Here is a 20,679-nt window from a genome sequence, read left to right as displayed (position 1 = left end):
TTGGCATCAAGGTAATCCATTTTAGCCAGTTTTTAATGTACTACTTAGTGAAAAATGATTTCTCTGTATCTATTTCAAATATTCCACTATTAATATATTTGCTGCAAAACCTTAATTTCAATAAAATATAAGCACCATATTCATAGATTTATAATAAAATGGACCTGTGTTTCATTAGCTATTCCCTGGATTTGCTTTATGGATTATGATAAACGATTTATCATAATCCATAATCCATAAATATGATAAATGATTATTTTATGCTACCAAAAGATAGCAAAATATTCAACATCGACAGCAGTATTTTAGCAGTAAAATTTCAAGAATAAAAACAAGTGTTTCCTGGTAATAGACACACTCCCCCCACACACACACCTCATTACAAACCCTTAAAAATTCACTCCTGTTGGCCTCAGAAATGCATAGCATTCATTCCTATTCCCACCCCAGTCCTCCCCGCTAAAGTGAGGAGCTGTGATTATGGGATAAGGACTTCAAACTGTGATATATTGATGGGAGCGCCACAAAGCAAGGAACGGTGGCAGGAGATGTACCTACTCACTTCCATAGCCCTGGAACCCAAAGGAAAACGTGCTTGTTAGATGCATGATTGGCTGACAAAACACAAAATAATTTCATCAGGAGAGAAAACAAGGGGCAGCTGGGTGGCTCAGTCAGTTAAGCATCTGCCTTTGTCTCAGGTTGTGATTGCAGGGTCCTGGGACCCAGCCTGGAGACAGGCTCCATGCTCAGCTTCTGTTCTCTGTGATAAATCATTAAAAAAATTTAAAGATTTTATTTATTCATTTGACAGAGAGAAATCACAAGTAAGCAGAGAGGCAGGCAGAGAGAGAGGAGGAAGCAGGCTCCCTGCTGAGCAGAAAGCCCGATGTGGGGCTCGAACCCAGGACCTGGGATCATTACCTGAGCCGAAGGCAGCGGCTTAACCCACTGAGCCACCCAGGCGCCCCATTAAAAAAATTTAAAAGAATTAAAAAATTAATAAGAGGGATGCCTGTGTGGCTCAGTCAGTTAAGCTGCTGCCTTTGGCTCAGGTCATGATCCCAGGGTCCTGGGATCGAGTCCTGCATCGGGCTCCTTGCTTAGCAGGGAGCCTGCTTTTCTCTCTGCCTCTGCCTGCCACTCTGCCTGCTTGTGCACTCGCTCTCTCTGACAAATAAATAAATAAATAAAATCTTTTTAAAAATTAGAAAGGAAATGAAAATCTAACCATGATCACCTCCTTGTAATGTGCCCTCCACCCTCCACATTGAAGTTGTGCTCTAACAAGAACAGGGAATGTCATTTTTGATGGGGAATTAGAAATAGGTAAACACTCCATCATCTGTTAGAAAGGTGGCCGTCTCAAACAAGGGCCTCTCACTTGGATCACCCACATTTTGGATTGGTCTTTTCAACCAGCTGGAGAAGAGCTCTTTGACCTGCCCTCTCAGAAGACCCACCTGGAACATCGTAAGTTCCAGATGGGAGGCATGAAGTAGCCTAGAGAGACTACCTATATTCAAAGTCTCAGCAAGAAGGCCTCTTTGGATCCCCAGTTTTTACATCCTGTGTCATCTTGTAAACAGACTAGCAAAGGCCTAGGTAAAGGCAGCCAAGGTTTAGGTTTTCTCTAATCTAGTCAGTGCAAGCAGTCACAGGTCACACATGGTCCTGCTTGTTCCCTGGATGGAAAACCCACGAAAGTTTGGGACCAAAACTCAAGGATGTTCCGGTCACCCAAGTTCCCTTGCCTTTTCCCCCAGCCACAGAGAACAGTGTTTCCAGCACTGGTGACTCCATGAAGCTCGGCACCCCAGATTTCTCCAACTTAGTCCATCTGAGACACGGGGCAATAAGAGCAACATTTACAACTGTTTTGCTTATAACGCACTATAAATGTATTAAAAGCACAAGGTGCAAGAGGAAGTTCTACAGAGACAGCATTTATTATTTCTATTTCCAGTACATCAGTGTTTTAGGAAAGAACCAGATATACAATTTTTAAAGAAATGAGGAAAAATTAAGTAACAGTTGCAATTAGATGGGATTTTCAAAAGTGAAAAGAAAATGGCCAATTAATAAGCCTATTTGAGTTCTGAAGGTGAGATATCTGCTGTATAGATACAAATTAGTATTAAAGATTCTCTTTTTAATTGCACATTTTTTTCCTGATTATCTTTTTAAAACTTTCTTGAAAAATATGACAACCAAACTTACTTCATATATTAGGTGAGTGCTGGGGAAGGAGGAATACATTGACTTGAACTGAACTTAATTGTATTCAATGATATGGTCCTAACATGGGTAGACTCTCCCTCCCAAAGTCTCTCCAACTTTATCCCTCTGTGAGGCTTATGCACAGAATGTCTCCCTCTTGCTGGCCTTCTCCAGTGTGGCAGTGCCATTTCTACAGGCTAAGAATTTATACCCCAGGTCTATCCTGATCCAAGTTTTAATAACCATAGGTTTTGCTCCTGTAGTACACACAGTTCATTCTAGAACTCAGCTAAGATCTCGGAGTGTTTTGTCACCTGAAAAGCGTCAGTGTTTTTCAACCTGGAGATGTAGAGTCTTCAGGGGAAGATCCATTCTTTCTCTTCCACCACTGCTTTTCTCTTTCTTTTCACAATTGATCGCCTCAACTTGTCCTTATTCTCATTTTTAGAGATCTTCTGTCCTCCCCTCCCTTGTTAGTTTACTTTTACTTCTTCTTAGAGAAATACAAACTCTCAATACTTGTTATTTCTGGTAATGATACACACAGAAAATATGTCACACCTTCTGAAGATGTGGAATGGCAAAGGAGAAACCCTTTGTAAATCGGCAAGGGGCTACTCAAAAAACTTTGCTTGTTTTGACTCTTTTTATTCCAAGTGATTGAAGCAAAAGCATTTATATCTCTTTCACGGTCCAGAACTAAATTATTTGACCCCTCTCAATCTCTTTTTCCTCCTCTATAAAAGGAGGTAGACCTACCACTACCGATGTATTAACGAACTGATTCATCCAATAAATATTTATTCTACTTATCCAAGTACTCTTACGGTACTTCAGGTAGAGAAACCAAAGATCTACATATCTGGATCCCCTGAGAACCATAATAATAACCTGTGAATGAAAATTTAAAGAAAAAAATTTAAAATCCAATTAATAAAGCTCTACAATTAATCCTCATTATTATTCTTGCTTGTGAATTTCTCTATTCTCTAGCTAAGCTTCCATAAATACCACCTATTTTCCACAGAAGATGTATTTTCTTACAAAAAAGTGTTCACTGTGTTACCAGAAGGAATGACCTATTAAAAAGTCATTATAGGAAGCAGAATGTGAGCTACAATAAAATGTCTCTTGTGTGGGCTTGTACTTCTGCATGCATTATTTTATTTTTTCCTCACATAATCCTTTGAGAAGGTGCCATCCATTCAACTTTACAACTAAGAAAATTCATTGTTCTCTTGACATATGTGTATTAGAGAAACTTTCAGAGCATACCCACAGCTCATAATACATTTCTCAAATGTATTAGTGGCATTAGGAATTACATTATAATTAAAGTGAATGTGAAAACATTTTTCCTTCTCATTTTTAATATTTTATGTATGTCTACTTTTGCAAAGTATACATTAAGGAAGGAACATGTATTGAATAAGGCAAGCATTAAGAGAAGATTATTTCTTAATATATAGTATGCTGGTTTAAATGTCAAATTTTCAATCTCAATTAAAATAAGAATTTACTTTTGATTCCTAGTTTTCACATAACATTTATGGGTGTGATTGTGAATACTGTAAAGCAGCTGTATCAATATCTATTAGCATGCCATTTCTGCTATTTCCCTTAAAGGCTGATAGGGTCCTAAATTTTTCCAGCAAAGGGGCCTGTGTGTGTGTATGTAGGTTATCTTAAGTCTATCTGAACTAGGGCAATTCTCCTGGTAGCCAAAATTAACTCAGGAGACTACCTGAAATAGCTAAGTTCTAGGACAGCTGTGTGACATAATTAGCAACAAAATGGCTTAAAACTATAATTTTATTATCTACTGAAGACTTGCAATGATGCTTTGCTGTGATAAATGTCTTTAAAACATTAAGTTTCTCATTACAATAATTTTAACCTGTTTGATGAGTTTTCATCTAGTGCCTATATGTATCTAGGAGATATAAAAAACTCCTGAAAACCGCACTAAAGAGACAACTCACTAAAAATCAATTTCGTTATTAGATTTTCTTCAAGGACTTTACTTGCTACTAGTTAAGCTTATGCACTATCCTATACAAATAAAAACACCAGTTAAAGGCGATTGATGAGAAGAGAGAGAATAGGTCATTTATTTTCAGTAACCAGAGCTGCTGTTACCAATCGCAGGGACCAAATGACCCAGGTTGGGTGGGGAGGGGTGAACCTCTGCAGTACACAGCCTTCTAAATATAATCATATTCACATTCTCAACAGCACAGACAGGACCATTTAATTTCTTTACCAGGAGACAATCATTTGCACAGTATCATAATAAATAAATATTTCTGTACTAAGACACGTATTATGAGAGAAGCAATTCTGAAAACAGTGTCTGTGGCTCAAAAGCACTAATCTAATCAGCTGGGAAATATTTTCCTAACTGAGATATTCTTTCTAGAAAAGAAAAATCACTAGAAATCCATTTCAAAGGTTAAGGTCTTTAAAATTTAGGGAGAAAAAGTGCGAAGAATAATTTTATTCTTCTAATTTTATTCTAAAATACTAACAAGGACTCATTAGAGTTAATGTCAACATAACTCCTTGATGTATCTTTGTCTCCAAATTCCTAACATAAAGTCATAAATATTAGGCTTAAAACTGCTGACATTTGATCAAAACTAACACCACACAAAGAAAAAAAATTAAATTATCAGTTACATGTAATAAGCAATTACTTACTAAGTATTGGACTTTTGAATCACAAAGCTTATAAAACAGCTCTACAATTACCAAAATCTCAAGGCCAAAAAAGACACTAGGAATTTTTTAAAAACAAAGATGTTTTGCAGCAGAACACTAGCTTAAATCATATGAAACAACTTGGACAGGATTCTGATACAAAAATCACAATTGAGATGAAGTTGAAAGAGTATTTGCATTCAGTCCAGTTCAACCACAGAGCCACTGAAAACATATTTCCTTTTTTAGAGAAACAAGTTACCTCAAAACTTTTAAGCATTTAAATGGTCTGAATTTCCTTTATTTGTCCATGGAATAGACGAAAATATTTTTTTATATAAGCGACACAGTGTGATAGAAAAGAAAAATAAGTCTGTGCAAGATACTGTGTGAGTACCTTCCTTATCACCGAGTACATTAAATACATTCAGGCTTTTTCCGGAATTCTAGAAGTTCGAATGAACTGCTTTACTCAAACTAAGACACACTACAAAGGAGGGGGGGGAATAAAAATTCCCATCTTCTATGCAAATTTCCATGAATTTCTGAAAAAGTAAATTAAAAAAAGTACACAGCTTTTCAGATCAAAATATCAGTGCCTTGATAATTTTAAGTGCCTTAACTTTTGTAAGAAACTTTAAGCTAAGGTTTCATTATTCCAGCTTTATGGGTTCTGTGCCATCCTTGCAAAATCAAGTATTTTGAGTTTTTAAAAAAATTTATTTTCCTAGAGAATAATTATGATGGACTTCAAGGTAGACTATTGGCAAAGAAGGAGAAATGTCAGATTCTGTCCAAGTGTTAACAAAGATTAGAATGAGGAGAAGTTTAACAGTTACAGCTGGATACAGGAAAATAATGTTTAGGTCCCCAATTCACTACCATCATTTACCTGAAATTAACAAAAAGCCATGATTACTAAAATCTGTTCACTTTGTTCTAAGCAGTTCTAACATGATCACGGGATGGTCCCACCTCTGGACACACACCCCACCTGGTACCACGGCCTGGGTTCCCATGGCAGGGAAGGCTGCTACTTTAATAGATTCTGCAGCATGGCCGTTGCATATGTGGGCCTAGCCTGCCTGCTCTCAATTGCACTCTGAAGGTACTGGATGCCTCCACAGCGTTCCCAAATCTCTTCAAACTGTCTTGGCAAAATCTCAGCACCACGCTTTCGAGTCAGGCCTGTCTCCTCCAGATTCAGCTCACACATCTCCATGTCATCCTTACCTGCACAGGGGAGACATCAGAGAATTAGCCATCAATCTCTTCAGAAGCACTTATCATAAACTTTATTCCTGAAACTGTTATAGTTATCAATTTTCATCTATTCAAGAACTTTCAAAACTTTCTTTTCTTTCTTTACGACAGAAATCTGCTTAATAAATTCACCAGAAACAAGTTAAATTTGTCCTCCACCAAGAACACTTTCAGAAAGTATTAACACTGCAGTTGATCAAACAAGTTACCAGTCTTAATAAAACTGCTACATTTCTTTAAACAATTAAAAATCAACTGATATGATTAAACACCAATGAAAAGGTTCTTAGGACACAGACAAGTTTCTATGTGCTCTAAAAGGACATAATTAATCTAAGCGATTTCACATCATAAATTAATTAACCCTCAATTAACTGGAAATTAACTGGAAATGTTAATGCAGTTCCAACTGCAGAACGCCATTCCTCAATCCTGAAATTTAATGAGTCATTACATTATATATTAGACTGTTTCATTCAGAGGGTTTATAATCCTTTTTTGCTTTATAAGGTTTTTTTCCATGTGAATCATACACACCAGCCACAAGAAGGATGGGTGGCTTGTCAGGATGGAGTTCCATCTGCCGGGCAATCCACGGTCCATCGAAATGGGCATACCACCAGCCTTTTTTCTTATTCTGAGGGTCTTTGTACTGGTCAGCAGGGCGGATGAATGGGATGCGGAAGAAGCGTTGCTGTCGGTTCATTTCGATCTCCTGCTGCCTGGCAGGAAGCTGAGAGGCTGGGTTCTGCTGAGCTGTTACAAAGAACAAGGAAAGTTACACCAGTAGCCCAGGGGATAATGAAAACAGCCTTTAATCCTAAAATGCACTACACAGTTTTAAGAAAAGAAGAAGAGGATTCCTAGTAATAACTTTTAAACAAGATGTAAATATTAATTACTTGTAAATGTATAAAACTTAGTGTGATTTTAGAATTTTCTTTCCTAAAGATGTTCCTTAACATTTCAACACATACACACACACACACACACACACACACACACAAACACACACTATGCAACACCAGCAATAAAACAAACTAGCCCAAGTAGATTCCCACAAATGACTCTATCAGTAACCTGAAACTCACATGGCAGAACAGCACACTAGTATTATTTGTTAGGATTTATATTTTATCTCCAAAGAGTTCAAAATCAAAGGTCACAAAATAACTTTAATGGGACTATTTATGATAAAACAAATGAACGTAATTTCACAAATGTAAAGAATTATAGATATCTGTCAATTTAATCACTGTTTCCTTGGAAAAGTAGAAGACAAAAGTTTGCTCTTTTGCCAACTGATTTTGGGATTTAAAATGGCCAGAAGACATTTATTACTAGTAATATTTAGACAACTTCATGACAACAAAAAACTGTAACCAGTAAAATCATGCAATTTCCCTCAGAGGTATTTGCTTACTCTAAAATCAGATTTCTCTTGGAATAAAATCCACTGAAGTAAGTGGAAAGTGTATAGTATTTGGTTCTCTTTGTTACAGAAAAGAAAAACCCTTGCTTTTCTGCTAGGACTGGAAATTGCACTCATATCAATTTTTCCCCCTTGCTCAAGTTTCATAATGAAACAGTTGGGTTTTTATTTTATCTGCAAATATAAACATTTCTCTGGGACAATAACTTTACAGCTTCAGCAGCTGTAATTTTGGAAAGTCTGTTTAACGTGGTTTTTTCTCACAACTTTAAAAGTAGACCAACCATTTACTGCAGCTCAATTAAGAATCTCACTGATATGCTCAAGTATGTCAATGAAAAACTACAGAATATGTGTAAGTCAAGAACAGCCACAGGGTTTTTGTAAGAACTTCCAAATACTGAAAGGATGAAAATACTCTTATTCTAAACTTTTTACACAATAGTAAAAGCTTTATAGCAGCTGAATTCATTTCTGTGCAAACCAGAGAAAGCAAAAAGCAGTTAGCAAAGCTGTATATGCCGATGAAAGAACGAAACAGAGGCCCCGTTGTGTTAGTGACTTAAAAAGCCGCGTCACCTTTAGCGTGTTAACAGAGAGGAGCTCATTTATTCTTTTGTTCCTGTAGTCCCTCCAAACTACTTACAATTTAGTGTTTCTATTTCAAGTTTTAAAAATTACCTACTCTGCAGAAAATATGCTAACCCTACTTTAAGGAACTTTAAAAGGATAAGGAAAAAAATAAACCCTTCCCTCCATCTTAAGCAGTACCTTAGAATACCCAGTTGAGGGGTGCCTGGGTGGTTCAGTGGGTTAAAGCCCTGCCTTCGGCTCAGGTCATGATCCCAGGTCCTGGGATCGAGCCCCACATCGGGCTCTCTGCTCACCAGGGAGCCTGCTTCCTCTCTCTCTCTCTCTCTCTCTGCCTGCCTCTCTGCCTACTTGTAATCTCTGTCAAATAAATAAATAAAATCTTTAAAAAAAAAAAAAAAAGAATACCCAGTTGATATGGAACTTACTATGGTATTGATGGTCACTTGTTAAATTAACCTGCTTTTTTCTTTTAAATTAATAGTCTCCTATACCTTAATATATTAAGTAAAATTAATAAAACTCAAGGGAAAGTTTTTGATAGCTTTTTTTTTTTTTAAACTATGTGAGAACTGAAATTATATTAAGGAAGCCTTCATTTCCACAAATGTTCATCTGGAAAAGCACAAAAATATAGATGTTGAACATCTGAAACTAATACATGACTCTTTCACATCCTATTGTGTCATCTTTAACATATGAAATAAGTTCTAAAGTTAGCCCTATAAATTACTAGAAGCACTTAAAAAAAGCCAGGTCCAACAAGCTGACAACAAATATGGCATTATATCCAAATCATTATTGATCATCTGAAGCAGAAAAAATTTACTACATATTAAGAGGACTCCAAGCTTTTAAATTATCAAAAATGTGCATTATAGGGTGCGATATATATAAGTCAGAGAATAATCTCCTATTAGGAGGCATCCTATTAAACCTGTGTACATTATCATACAAAACTCAGATCTCTTTGGACAGAAGTGTTCATACTGTAACAGTGTGTGTGTGTGTGTGTGTGTGTGTGTGTGTGAAACCAGCCCCTGAAGTTAGTCTTTATTCTAAAAGATCAGCTGCTTATTGAGTTTTGCTACAATGAGAATTGTGTATATTTTTTAAAAGGAAATAATTTCATAAAACAGATTAATTTTGTTCTGCAAATATATTTTGGAGTGACCCAAATGAAAGCATCATCTGAAATTAAATATTTTAGTAAAGACAAACATTAATGTACTACAACTCCACTTGAAAATTGTAGCAAAACAATGTTTAATAGAAGTTAGTACTTTATAAAGTATTTTTAACCCATCTTCCAGTTAGCTCATAAGTTACCACCCATTGACTTACGTGAATTGTTCAAAAATGGTGCAAAATCTGTGAATAAATATTTTATGTTGAAGAAAAGATAAAAATGGCAGAACTGTTAAATGAGTATTCTTGTAATTTATAAAAAAGGCTTCCCAATCAATCAAGGTGGTGACTAACAAGAAAACATCCTGTCCACAACCAATACTCTCAGAATTACCTACAAGTAGATTCTGCTTTCTGATTTAAAAAGGTTAAAAAAAAAAAAGAAAGAAAAAAGCTATTTTGATTATGTTTTAGGAAACTCTGTTTGATGGACATATAAAGAGGACCTAAATTTTAAAATTATATTTCATTTGTAATCCTGGGACACAATAATATTCAAACACAAACCCAAAATAATAACTGAGTAATAGACATTCTAGTACCTTCAAAGCATTACTAGAAATTCTGTAGAAATAAAAAACTTCTAAATTCATCAAAAAAATAGATGCCTTAGAGAAAAAATACTGCCATGTTTACATACACTCAGTATGTTTAAATTTCTTCAAATTATCTCAATCTTAAACTCATGCAATTTTTATTTTAGGAATTATGAAATAAAACACTCTCCAAAGTCAGCTTTAATCAACTAAACATTGTGAATTCTTACTGCGGAATCTGCCACTGCTCCAAGAATTATTTCTGGAAATCTCTTTCTGTATTAGATGCAAGGAGAGCGTGCTCACCCAGTGCAGCACACAGGAGGAAGGGCTGAGGCTCTCCATGCCCGATTACAAGACTTTATCATGATTTGACAATGTATCACCCTAAAGTAATATTTAGTTATGTTTTTGTTAATCATATGTTGTCAATTTATTTTCTCAAATTAAGGAATTCTAACCCTTCTAAATATTAAAATATAGAGTAGTTCCTTTTAAAGGCTGATTAGCTGCCCCATTAGGAAGCTACCTAAGTATAGAATTTTCTCAACTGCTAAGCATCTTGAGGCACTGCACCTTTCCTTTACGCTGTACTTCTGTGTCAGAATGTATTTTACATGGGAAAAAAAAATAGAGCAATAAGTACTTCTCAGAGCAGAACTTACATTTTATCCTGAAATTTGCCCATAATCAAATTCTTTGAAGGCAACATATGTGTGGAGTGTGTTCACATAAAATTCCTGAATTTGTTCACATACACCTAGATGGGGGACTCTTGGGAAATTTTCTTAATCTACTCTTTTGTTCTTTCAAAGGGTATATTATAAATGGAAACATTATAAGAACAAAGCAAGGTATGCCATGTATCATTTCCCCCTTTGAGGGCAAAGCTGGATGAGTACAGTACCAAAGTTTGGTTTAAAAACACAAGAAACATTTATGTGTTCATTAAAAATGTATATGCCATATATTACAACATTACTTTTCTTGTTTTAAGAAGTGCAATCATTCAGATATTTAAATTTAGGCAGGGCAACATGATGAAAGCCTTTCAGCTAAGGGCCATAATTAGAACATTACAGCTAAAAAGGTTATGGCTAGAAGGAATAGCCCATTGCCATTTTTACAAAACAAAGGTAACTGACTACAAACTTGGTAGAGTGAACTGCTTATGGAATCATCCTGTTATTTTCAATTCCCAGGGATAAATTTGTAAATTGGCTAAGAGAGAGGTAGCCACAATATCAATGTTTAGAGGGCCTTCCGTATGCCATTTCCTCTCATTCTGGGTGATCTCTCACTGCCCTTCCAGCACATTGTACTCTGACTGAGGACACCTCCTGCATAATCACTAGCAGTAACCTCTCTCTTATTAATACTTTGCCTTTACTCAATCTACTCTTTACAACAACTTGGAAATACTAAAACTCTACCACTTAATTGATTTTAATCAAACACTGCTTTTATTTGCTAGGAAGGTAGTGAGGGAGAGCTCATTTTCTATCTCACCTTGGGTCATGTATTATTAAATTATACTACCAGGTGCTGGGAATATACTTTTTAAATGAAAACATTAAACATGTTGTCACTTTGACACTGGCCACAATTTAGCCAATAAATTATGCCAGTTTGAAAGTAGCAAACTGAACAAATGAAATCCCAATTATTGTTTTAAGATTGAAATTACAATTCATATATCCACAGGTATTCTCAATTAATGTTAAAGCTAGTGCATACTTTACTAGGTTAGGTCTATCCCCTACTTTCCAATTTCAAGTATACAACTTTGTCTTTTGTATACATACCAAAGTAACAAAATTTAGTTTTTGAATCTCAGTCAAAAAATCAAATCCTGGTATAGGCAAAACTGGTCTAAACCAAGCTACTATTTCTCATTCTTCTATTTTGACAGTATTGTAAAATAATGTTTGCAGCATTCTTTTTTATTTCACAGTATTCTTTACATTTCCACACGTAATCATTCTATATGTGTATATATATGTATATGTGGAAAAAATACATATTTACATTACTGCACAACTTCTTTAGTATAGACAATATTCTTCAAAATTTATCTTGACTATATACAAATACTTCTTAATAAATATGACTTTAAAGACCTAATAACAGAAATAATGCTATGAAAAATAAGGCATTGTGGTTGTATTAGGCTCAACAGATCACAGCTGCACAGTAAGAGAAAATTTGTATTGAATATTTTGCCCCAAGTCTTATGTATAGTTACATACATTATATACAGATACTCTGGAACATTTAAAAGTACAGATTTGTTTTTACCATAATCAGTAACAGACTTTGGAGCACGTTGCTCTGTTTCAGTATTTCTCTTCTTATTCTTTGATTTCCATGCATGATACACTTTTAGTCTCCTGTGAAATTCTTCTCTGCAAGCTGCCAGGAGCTCAATATCTATGGATTATATGGAAAGAGTACCCCCCCCAAAAAAAGGAATTAGCATCCTAATTTAATCATCTAACATAGTTTGTGACATAAACATATATATTTATACATATAATAAATCGTTTTTAAATTAATAGTACAAAATCAAAAGTAAGCACATTATTGATAAAAAGCATTTTGTGGCAACATTATCTTTTACATTTACAGAGCAGTTTCTTATGCATTATTACTATATCATTTGCTCTACACAAGAACCCTGGGCTAAATAGGTCTTTTACAGGTGAACCTGAATCAGAGAGGTTAAGTTACAAGGTCAGAGGCCATAAAAATAGAGTAAAAAGTCACTGTGCTCAAATACAAGCTAGATTTACATTAATCAGATTTTTTATGTTTGTATTTATGCAGATAACTTCGGTGAGGAGGGAGAGAACATACCAAATTCCACACAATTTGGTACGTTAGTTCCTAGGCATAACATCCTAAACTCAAACACTATGATTTAAACAAGAACACAATTATATGGAATCATCTGGATATAGCATTTACAGTTCTGTTGGAAGAAAAATAGCTTTAAAAAGAAAGGACTGCATTGCCATTCTTTACTTTGCATACACAGGTCAAGATTCTGACCTATGTATGCAAAGTACGTCATTAACACAGCCCATACCACAATCTCTCCATGCTTTTCCTCTCCCACCTAGATAAGAGACAGGCAAAATGAATTTAGTAAGTATGCCTTCCCTTTATGTTTGTGAGTAAACTATGCCTTCACTTCAAGGTGAGAATAACAAAGAGAATGGCTTAATTTATGCGCCAAAAAATAGAAAAAATTACACCCCCATATAGGTATTTCTTTATTACCTGTCAGCCACAGAGCCTTCCCATTTTTCATGACCTCCATACACTTACCACAAGAAGTATTGATGGTATCACGTAGTTCTGCATATTTCCATTTACTGAGATCATATTTCTTGGTACCAGCAGCTGCCTTGGTGGCTTGTACAGCAGGACCTCTGTAATTATTACATATTTTTGCATGTTTAAACTAGAAACATGAATGAAATGTTGGCTAAAGGGGCAAGAAAATGAATCTAAGTTTGAGAAATAGAAATAACTACTAGAAAAACATAATTTTTGTATCTTTGACAGATGAGATTAAGAATGGTATACTATAGGATTCCCTCGTAAATTAAAATTTTCCAATGTGCCATTTAATAGCCATATTATGTTTCCAATCAGAACTTCTAAAGTTAAAAATACATTTATATATATTCCTCAAAATCAAAAAGGAAATCCTCCTGATTTCTCAAAAAAATCATTAGAACCATTAAGAGTTTATGAGCCATAAGGCCACATAGTACAATCACCTGCCAATTACTGAAGCTACAGATAGCCAAGTCCCAGCCAGAGCTACTGGCTCAGAACCTCCCAGAGTATCTGGATGTTTGCGGGGTCAACAGGTGAGTAGCCAAACTACAATCCCCTGCCTTCGTCATTAAAGATGGGCTAAAAGAACAGCTAGAGTCTGGAAACCCCTGTAACTTTTTGCATCACTATTAAATAGAACACTTAGGAAAGTGCTAGAAGGAAATAAAATCATGCTCTCATATTCAGTGAGTAATATGACAACTAGTAAATTATGGAAGCAGTCCAAGTATCCATCGATAGATGACTGGATAAAGACGATAAGGTATAAATATGCAATGGAATACTATTCACCCATTAAAAAGAATGAAATCTTGCATTTATAATAACATGGATGGAGTTAGAGTGTATAATGCTAAGTGAAGTCAGTCAAAGAACAACAAATACCATATGATATCACTTATACAAGGAATTTAAGAAAACAAATGAGCAAGGAGAAAAAAAAAAACAGATAACCAAGAAACAGACTTTTTTTTTTTTTAAGTCTTTTTTTTAAGATTTAGTTTGAGAGAGAGAGGTCACAAGTAGACAGAGAGGCAGGCAGAGAGAGAGGGGGAAGCAGGCTCCCTGATGAGCAGAGAGCCCGATATGGGCCTCAATCCAGGACCCTGAGATCATGACCAAAGCCGAAGGCAGAGGCTTAACCCACTGAGCCACCCAGGCACCCAAGAAACAGACTCTTAACTATAGACAACTAACTGACGGTTACCAGAGAAGAGATGGGTGAAGAGATGGGTGAAATAGGTGATGGGAATGAAAGAGCACACTTATGATAAAGAAAAATAAAATAAAAATGAGTAGACAAGATTCAGAGCAGTGAAATAAAGATCATGCCCAAGGTCCCACACTGCTAGTAAAATGGTTGCACCTGGGATGGAAACCCAGCTTGTTCTGACTCTAAAGCCTTGTTCTTAGTCATGACTCTGCCTTCCTTTCTTTGCTTTATTCATTCTACAAACATTAATGAGCACCCACTTAGGCCAGTCCTTCACCTGTGCTAGGAGCTGACACAGAGTTGTGTAAGCTAAAAAATAATAATAATTGTTATTATTATTAATTAATTAATTAATTAAAGAAGAGGTTTAGGTCATGAGACACAACAGATCTGAAACAGCACAAGTAAAGTAGAAACACTGGAATGGGGAAAGAAGAAATAAATGAAATATATATATAAATATAAAATAATAAATTAAAAAATAAAATGGGATAAATACAACTTCTTCATAGCAGTGCTACTCAGGGCTTCCAACTTGTTTCTATATACATAATTTGAAATAATTATTCAGAAAATATGGAAACAACTTCTTTTCTGTAATAATAAACATTACTTTTCAGCAAAAGATGACTCCTGTCACACAGCAGACACTTAGAATAAGCCGCAAGTAAGATCAATGTAACAAAGGAAGAATTTAAACACATCACATTTCAAGACATAAAAAGAAAGGTGGCACAAATATGAAAAGAGCTAAATTTTTAAAAGTACTAAAATATTGCTTCTCAGGTATCACACAAGGAATTTTACTCTTATCCTCCACTACTAAGAAAATATTTCCTCTTAAAGAGGGATGATCAATGTATAATACCTGAAAATGAGGTCATATTTCCTCATTATTTCACATTCTGAAAGATAACAGCAATCTTGGCAGTCAAGACATAGACATTTAATGAGAAATGATGTGTGAAAATATGTATACTTCTTCCTGAAATAAAGGAAATGATTCCTCCATATGAAGCTTAGCAATGTGGGCCTCTTTACAAGGCCTATTTATACTTTCATTTTAGAGAATAAAAAAATAGCACACTTCACTCTATATACTTAACAATGGTGAGACATGATGATTGTCACTAACACATAAACCTGACTAAAGAATAATGTGGGGCCAGTTAGTTCTTCCTGCATTCTTCCTGCATTTTTAGGTTTGGATCTGTTTTAGATTTATTACAGAATCTATCCTTTTCATAAGCACCGTGACTGGCAATTTTCCATGTAGCTTTTCCTCTTAATTGCTTCACTCAAAAAGAGCCAGCTGTGTGTCAGCAAGGTCTCTCTATTACCCTTAGAAATAAATTATGTTTTAACATTTATTCAAATATTCTTTTTTTTTTCTCTTCTACATCCCTAAACCACCATTCAGTAAACTAACAAAAAAATTTATCTTTTCTTCCTAGCACCTCTAAGAGTCTTTTCTAGGAGAGCAGCTGAAAATTATTACAGGTTTTTATTATTTTCTTTTGGAAGAGAGTGAATTTACATAATGTACAGTTTTATAGATTGTCAGAATACACATGAAGTGCCAACATACATAAGGTATATTTGGATACTTTAAAAAATAACATTGAATTCAAATTATTATTGCTTAAAATATGGTTTACTATTACTAACTTTTCATTTGTATTACATCAAAATACATATGCTAAAAAACATATTCAGCATCTTAAATACATGAATGAAATGCATTTAAATGCTCTTCCCCATCTCTGGAATTATTAAAATAGTAAAATAAAAGTTTAATTTACTGATTATTTAGGTTTGTTATAAAGACAATCACGTAAATGACATACGAGGTAGTAGAAAAACTGACTTCTGATTTTTAAAAAAGTGTATTAATTTTAAGACTTTCAATTAACTCTAACTTCAAAATTGATAGTTAAGATGTTACTGATTGATACCCACTTGTAAAGGACCAGATCCTGCTGGGAGGTCATAGTCTGTGGTGGCTCAATTTTTATATCAGTGGTTTTTAAACCACGTGCTATGGAGAGAAGGCCCCAGAAACCACACTCTTTTCTACTTCCCCTTCAACTAGGAACTAGGCACAGAGGTTCCCAGCTGACATGGGGGTGTGGGCAGGAGGGGAAGGGACACCACCACCTCCATAGAAAGTTTCAAAACACTTATTTGGTTTGAGAGGAAAGATTCCTCTACTGAGTTGGTGAAGCCAGTGATAAATATGGCAATACCACCAACAAGGAACAGGCCCATCCAAAATGCCAGTGTGTGTGTCCCCATCGAGTAGCACCAATTTAGAGCATTGTTTTTTTGCATTGTTTTTTTATCTTTTTCTGTTACAGTGGTATAAGGGTGAAGTGACATTTCCTGTACAGAAAATTTATATGGAAAGAAAAGACTATTCATATAACAGGTTCTGGTCCAAATACTGAACAGTGATTTAAAAACATGATTTTGAGGTGACACTTATTTCCCCAAATTCCACTGCACTAACCTACACAGAAATTCTGACATTTCCTTCTCCATTTGTTCCCTATAAGAAAAATGATAATACAGCACAGTCATATAAAAGAAAACTACATACATTACCTAAAAGATCTAAAAGTATAATTAAAAATATAGCTTTTCAATAGGATTATTGATTTATTAATCATTCACTATCATTTCATTTTGTAAAAGACTATAATATACTTTTCAACATTGTATATAACCATAAAATACAGCAAATTTTTGTTTAAATACAATTAAGGTTGCTTGAACTCCATTTCTGCAGTAGGAACTTTTAGATAAAATCTCATGACAGCCATGCTTCTGTGGTATTTTTTTATGTATGGCATATAATTTGCATGTTCTAAATGCATACTGGAAACTTGGCAGATACAGATTCTATAGAAGGGTTTTTACACTGGGGTCGCATAATAAATATTAATTAGATGACATAACAGTGATACCTAGTTAATCTATTTTCTAGTGTCAGAGCTTAAGAGTCTAGTATATTTAAACTCAAAAATTCTAAATCAAAGCATGATTTTTAAAAAAGGTAGAAGAACTCAAATGCATCAAGTATGTGTTAAACACCAGAGTGTTCTGGCTATCTAAGGATAAACATTTCCCAAAGGCAAAACTTACTTTTATTACTCAGGGGAATGTAACTTTTCTCAATATTTGTTTAATTCTGTGAAATGGGATGGAGTTTCATCATGTTCATCAATAATTCATTAATCTCATTATTTTCCTGTTCTTCCTTTCTTCCTTCATAATTAATCATTTTCTCATGGCTCATTCTATTCATCAGACTCTGATAACCTCTTACAAATGAGTAAAAATCATAAGAAAAGAGAAAGGGTATGTTTGCATTAGGGTGCAGTTTCCTGCATGCCTGTCAGGTGATGATAAAGGAGCAAAGGACTCCTGTAATTCTTCCTTGTAATGAACACTGGCTAGGAATAGAGGCTGACAGAAGTCTACCCAACAAGCACAGTCAGAGAAAAAGTAGTCTTTCAAAACTGATGATCAGAGATTCTAAATACAAAGTAAAAAACCCAAATATGTATAAAATAATCTACTGAGCAATCCATTTATCAATCTCCAATTAGGCTAGTCAGAATTTTCTAACTTTCCAACTCGGCATGATTTTGATAAATATTTTGAATTCTATTATCACCGTACCTAAAGGTTTCTTTTTTCTTTTTCTTTTTTTAGATTTATTTATATATTTGAGAGAGAGAGAGTGCACGTGCATACATGAGTAGAGAGAGGGGCAACAGGAGAGAGAGTCTCAAGCAGACTCCCCATTGAGCACAGAACCCAACTCGGGGCTAGATCTGATCCCAGGACCCTGAGATCATGACCTGAGCCTAGACTGAGAGTTGGACATGTAAGTGACTGAGCCACCCAGAGATGTTTTCAAAAATTTCGGTGCCCTATGAAAACAATGCTGTGGTGAGAGTGCACTGCTGGCATCTGAGGAGCTGAGGGGTCAGGGGTGCCACAAGGAAAAACTGTCCTAGGTCCCATGTGACACTGACACGTCCACCTAAGAGAGGTGAAACACACTTATCCACATACAAGCAGTTTTACATGTAAACAAACTTTTACATGTAAAGAGTCTTTTCTTTTTGGCATGGTTTTAACATTCACAGTTTTTTTCTAGGAATGCAACTACTGAAGGGAGACGAGATTGTACTTAACTCTGTTTAGAACTTTACAAAGCACTGTTCACAATTTCATGGCATTCAATTGACCAATATAACATTCTTTTTTTTTTTTTAAGATTTTATTTATTTATTTATTTATTTATTTATTTGACAGACAGAGATTACAAGTAGGCAGAGAGGCAGGCAGAGGGAGAGAGAGGAGAAAGCAGGCTCCCTGCTGAGCAGAGAGCCCGATGCGGGGCTCGATCCCAGGACTCTGGGATCATGACCTGAGCCGAAGGCAGAGGCTTTAACCCACTGAGCCACCCAGGCGCCCCCCAATATAACATTCTTATATCAATTTGCAATTTGCATGTGTAGCTGTCACATTTATGGTGATGCTATGTATAAATAAAAATATTTCAGTATTTGATTATGTTTTCCTATAGTTGTAAGCACTTTCATATTAAATATTGTTTTATTATAAATTACTGTCTTCTCATTCCTCTTTTACATGTAATATTTGGAGAGAATTATCTATGCAGGTTGCATGACTTATAAAACAACTGTCATTGGTATTAGGTTCTGACAAAGTTGAGAACCATCATTATAAATGTTACAGTGGGCGTCCTAAAGTGTTAAAATTCAGATTTCATAAATATTCCAGAATTTTATATATATAGTATATATATAAAGTATATGCAAAAAAAAAAACACAAAAATTTACCACAGTGAGGAAACTATTTCTCCTAAAAAGTAACAACCACCTGTTAAAGAAAAAAAAGTTATAAAACTAAATCAAATTTTGAAAAGAGAAATGACATACGGTGTCATTTTGGGTCTTGTTCCATCGATTCTGTGAAAAATAATATATTTTAGTTAATGTCATTAAGTAATTCTGAATCATGAAAAACTGGATTGTGACAAATTTGTGTTTCAATGACTTTACTCACTGACGTTAAAAAAAAATGCCATTATCTTTAATCTACGAGATCACTCAAAATTTTAATGTTTTAAAATTTTCCCTAAAAATTATGAGAAAAGCATAAATTAAAGGCATTCAATGAAAATTAAGGAGCAAATTTATTACATTTAGATTAGAAAACTCATATACTATGAAGAACGCTTTTTTTAACAGAATCTGAATATTATTTCATAATTTTAGGTAATGTGAAATCACTTTGCATCAAGGATCATATGTGTAGTTAAGATCATATTTTTAAAATATATGTAGAAAATAATTCTTACTTAGAAGTTACTGGACGGGAATCCAAGCTGGAAAAGTAACTTGGAAATTGTTTAATGCAGCAGAATCCATTTACATATATTTTTAAATGCATCACAGAGCCCAAGAATGACATTTTCATGCTATATATTAAGAACAGTATTACTTAAGTGAGTTCTTACTCATAAATTTGTCAGAAATAATTCAGTGCTAACAAAGGTAAAATAAACATTCAGAAACATTTGCTTGTAGCCCATGCAGTAAAATGAAATTATCGAACATGGAAAATATGTATAGAACATCATCCATAATGAAGTGCTAATGCTTGTAGTACAAAGTATAAAATAACCAGGAGGTTCTGAAGGGTAGGACCTCATGAGGACATGAGGGTCAGGGAAAGCTTTCCTGGAAAGGGCTGCCAAAAAGGACTTAAAAGGACGTTCCATAGAAGTGGAGACCACAACCCAGGAGCTGTCTCACAGGAAAACTAAAACTAACTCTTTGCAATTCAAGTCATAACTGTTTAAATATCTCCTAATTACTTAGTAGTGGTATCATTACATAGTTAATTCTGCTTAACTTAAATCACAGGTAACTTGTCATTTATGTTAAAGTTACTGAATGATCCACTCGTTCTCCAAGAGACCACTCACCCTTGTGAGACGTGCACCTTTCTGAAGATGGGAAGGAGTCCACATATGAGCCAGTATCTTATACATATTATTTGGAATGGCACTGGATATAGTTTAATATTTCAAATGCTTAAACGTAAAGCTTGGTTGGCCATAAATACCAATACTGACTCCAATAAT

At 34.9% G+C, this 20,679-nt stretch overlaps 1 protein-coding gene across 9 annotated transcripts in view; it reads right to left on the bottom strand.

Moving 5' to 3' along the window:
• Positions 1-2,185: 2,185 nt before the first annotated feature.
• The window catches only part of MYO6 (myosin VI), a 145,699-nt gene continuing 127,205 nt past the window's right edge, over positions 2,186-20,679 (bottom strand). Inside the window, exons 29-36 of one of the 9 annotated variants that reach the window (XM_047732913.1) lie at positions 19,891-19,917; positions 19,469-19,498; positions 17,001-17,039; positions 13,261-13,364; positions 12,229-12,360; positions 9,551-9,577; positions 6,721-6,939; positions 2,186-6,153 (exon numbers count right to left, since the gene is read on the bottom strand). In XM_047732913.1, the coding sequence (XP_047588869.1) occupies positions 5,954-6,153; positions 6,721-6,939; positions 9,551-9,577; positions 12,229-12,360; positions 13,261-13,364; positions 17,001-17,039; positions 19,469-19,498; positions 19,891-19,917 (778 nt within the window). In that variant the 3' untranslated portion in view covers positions 2,186-5,953. The remainder of the gene's footprint in view (positions 6,154-6,720; positions 6,940-9,550; positions 9,578-12,228; positions 12,361-13,260; positions 13,365-17,000; positions 17,040-19,468; positions 19,499-19,890; positions 19,918-20,679) is intronic. The other 8 variants (XM_047732914.1, XM_047732916.1, XM_047732915.1 and 5 more) reach the window with 8 other exon arrangements.

The sequence above is a fragment of the Lutra lutra genome, chromosome 6, assembly GCF_902655055.1.
Source record: "Lutra lutra chromosome 6, mLutLut1.2, whole genome shotgun sequence".
NCBI lineage: Eukaryota > Metazoa > Chordata > Mammalia > Carnivora > Mustelidae > Lutra > Lutra lutra.
This window is presented reverse-complemented; position numbering and strand designations above follow the sequence as displayed.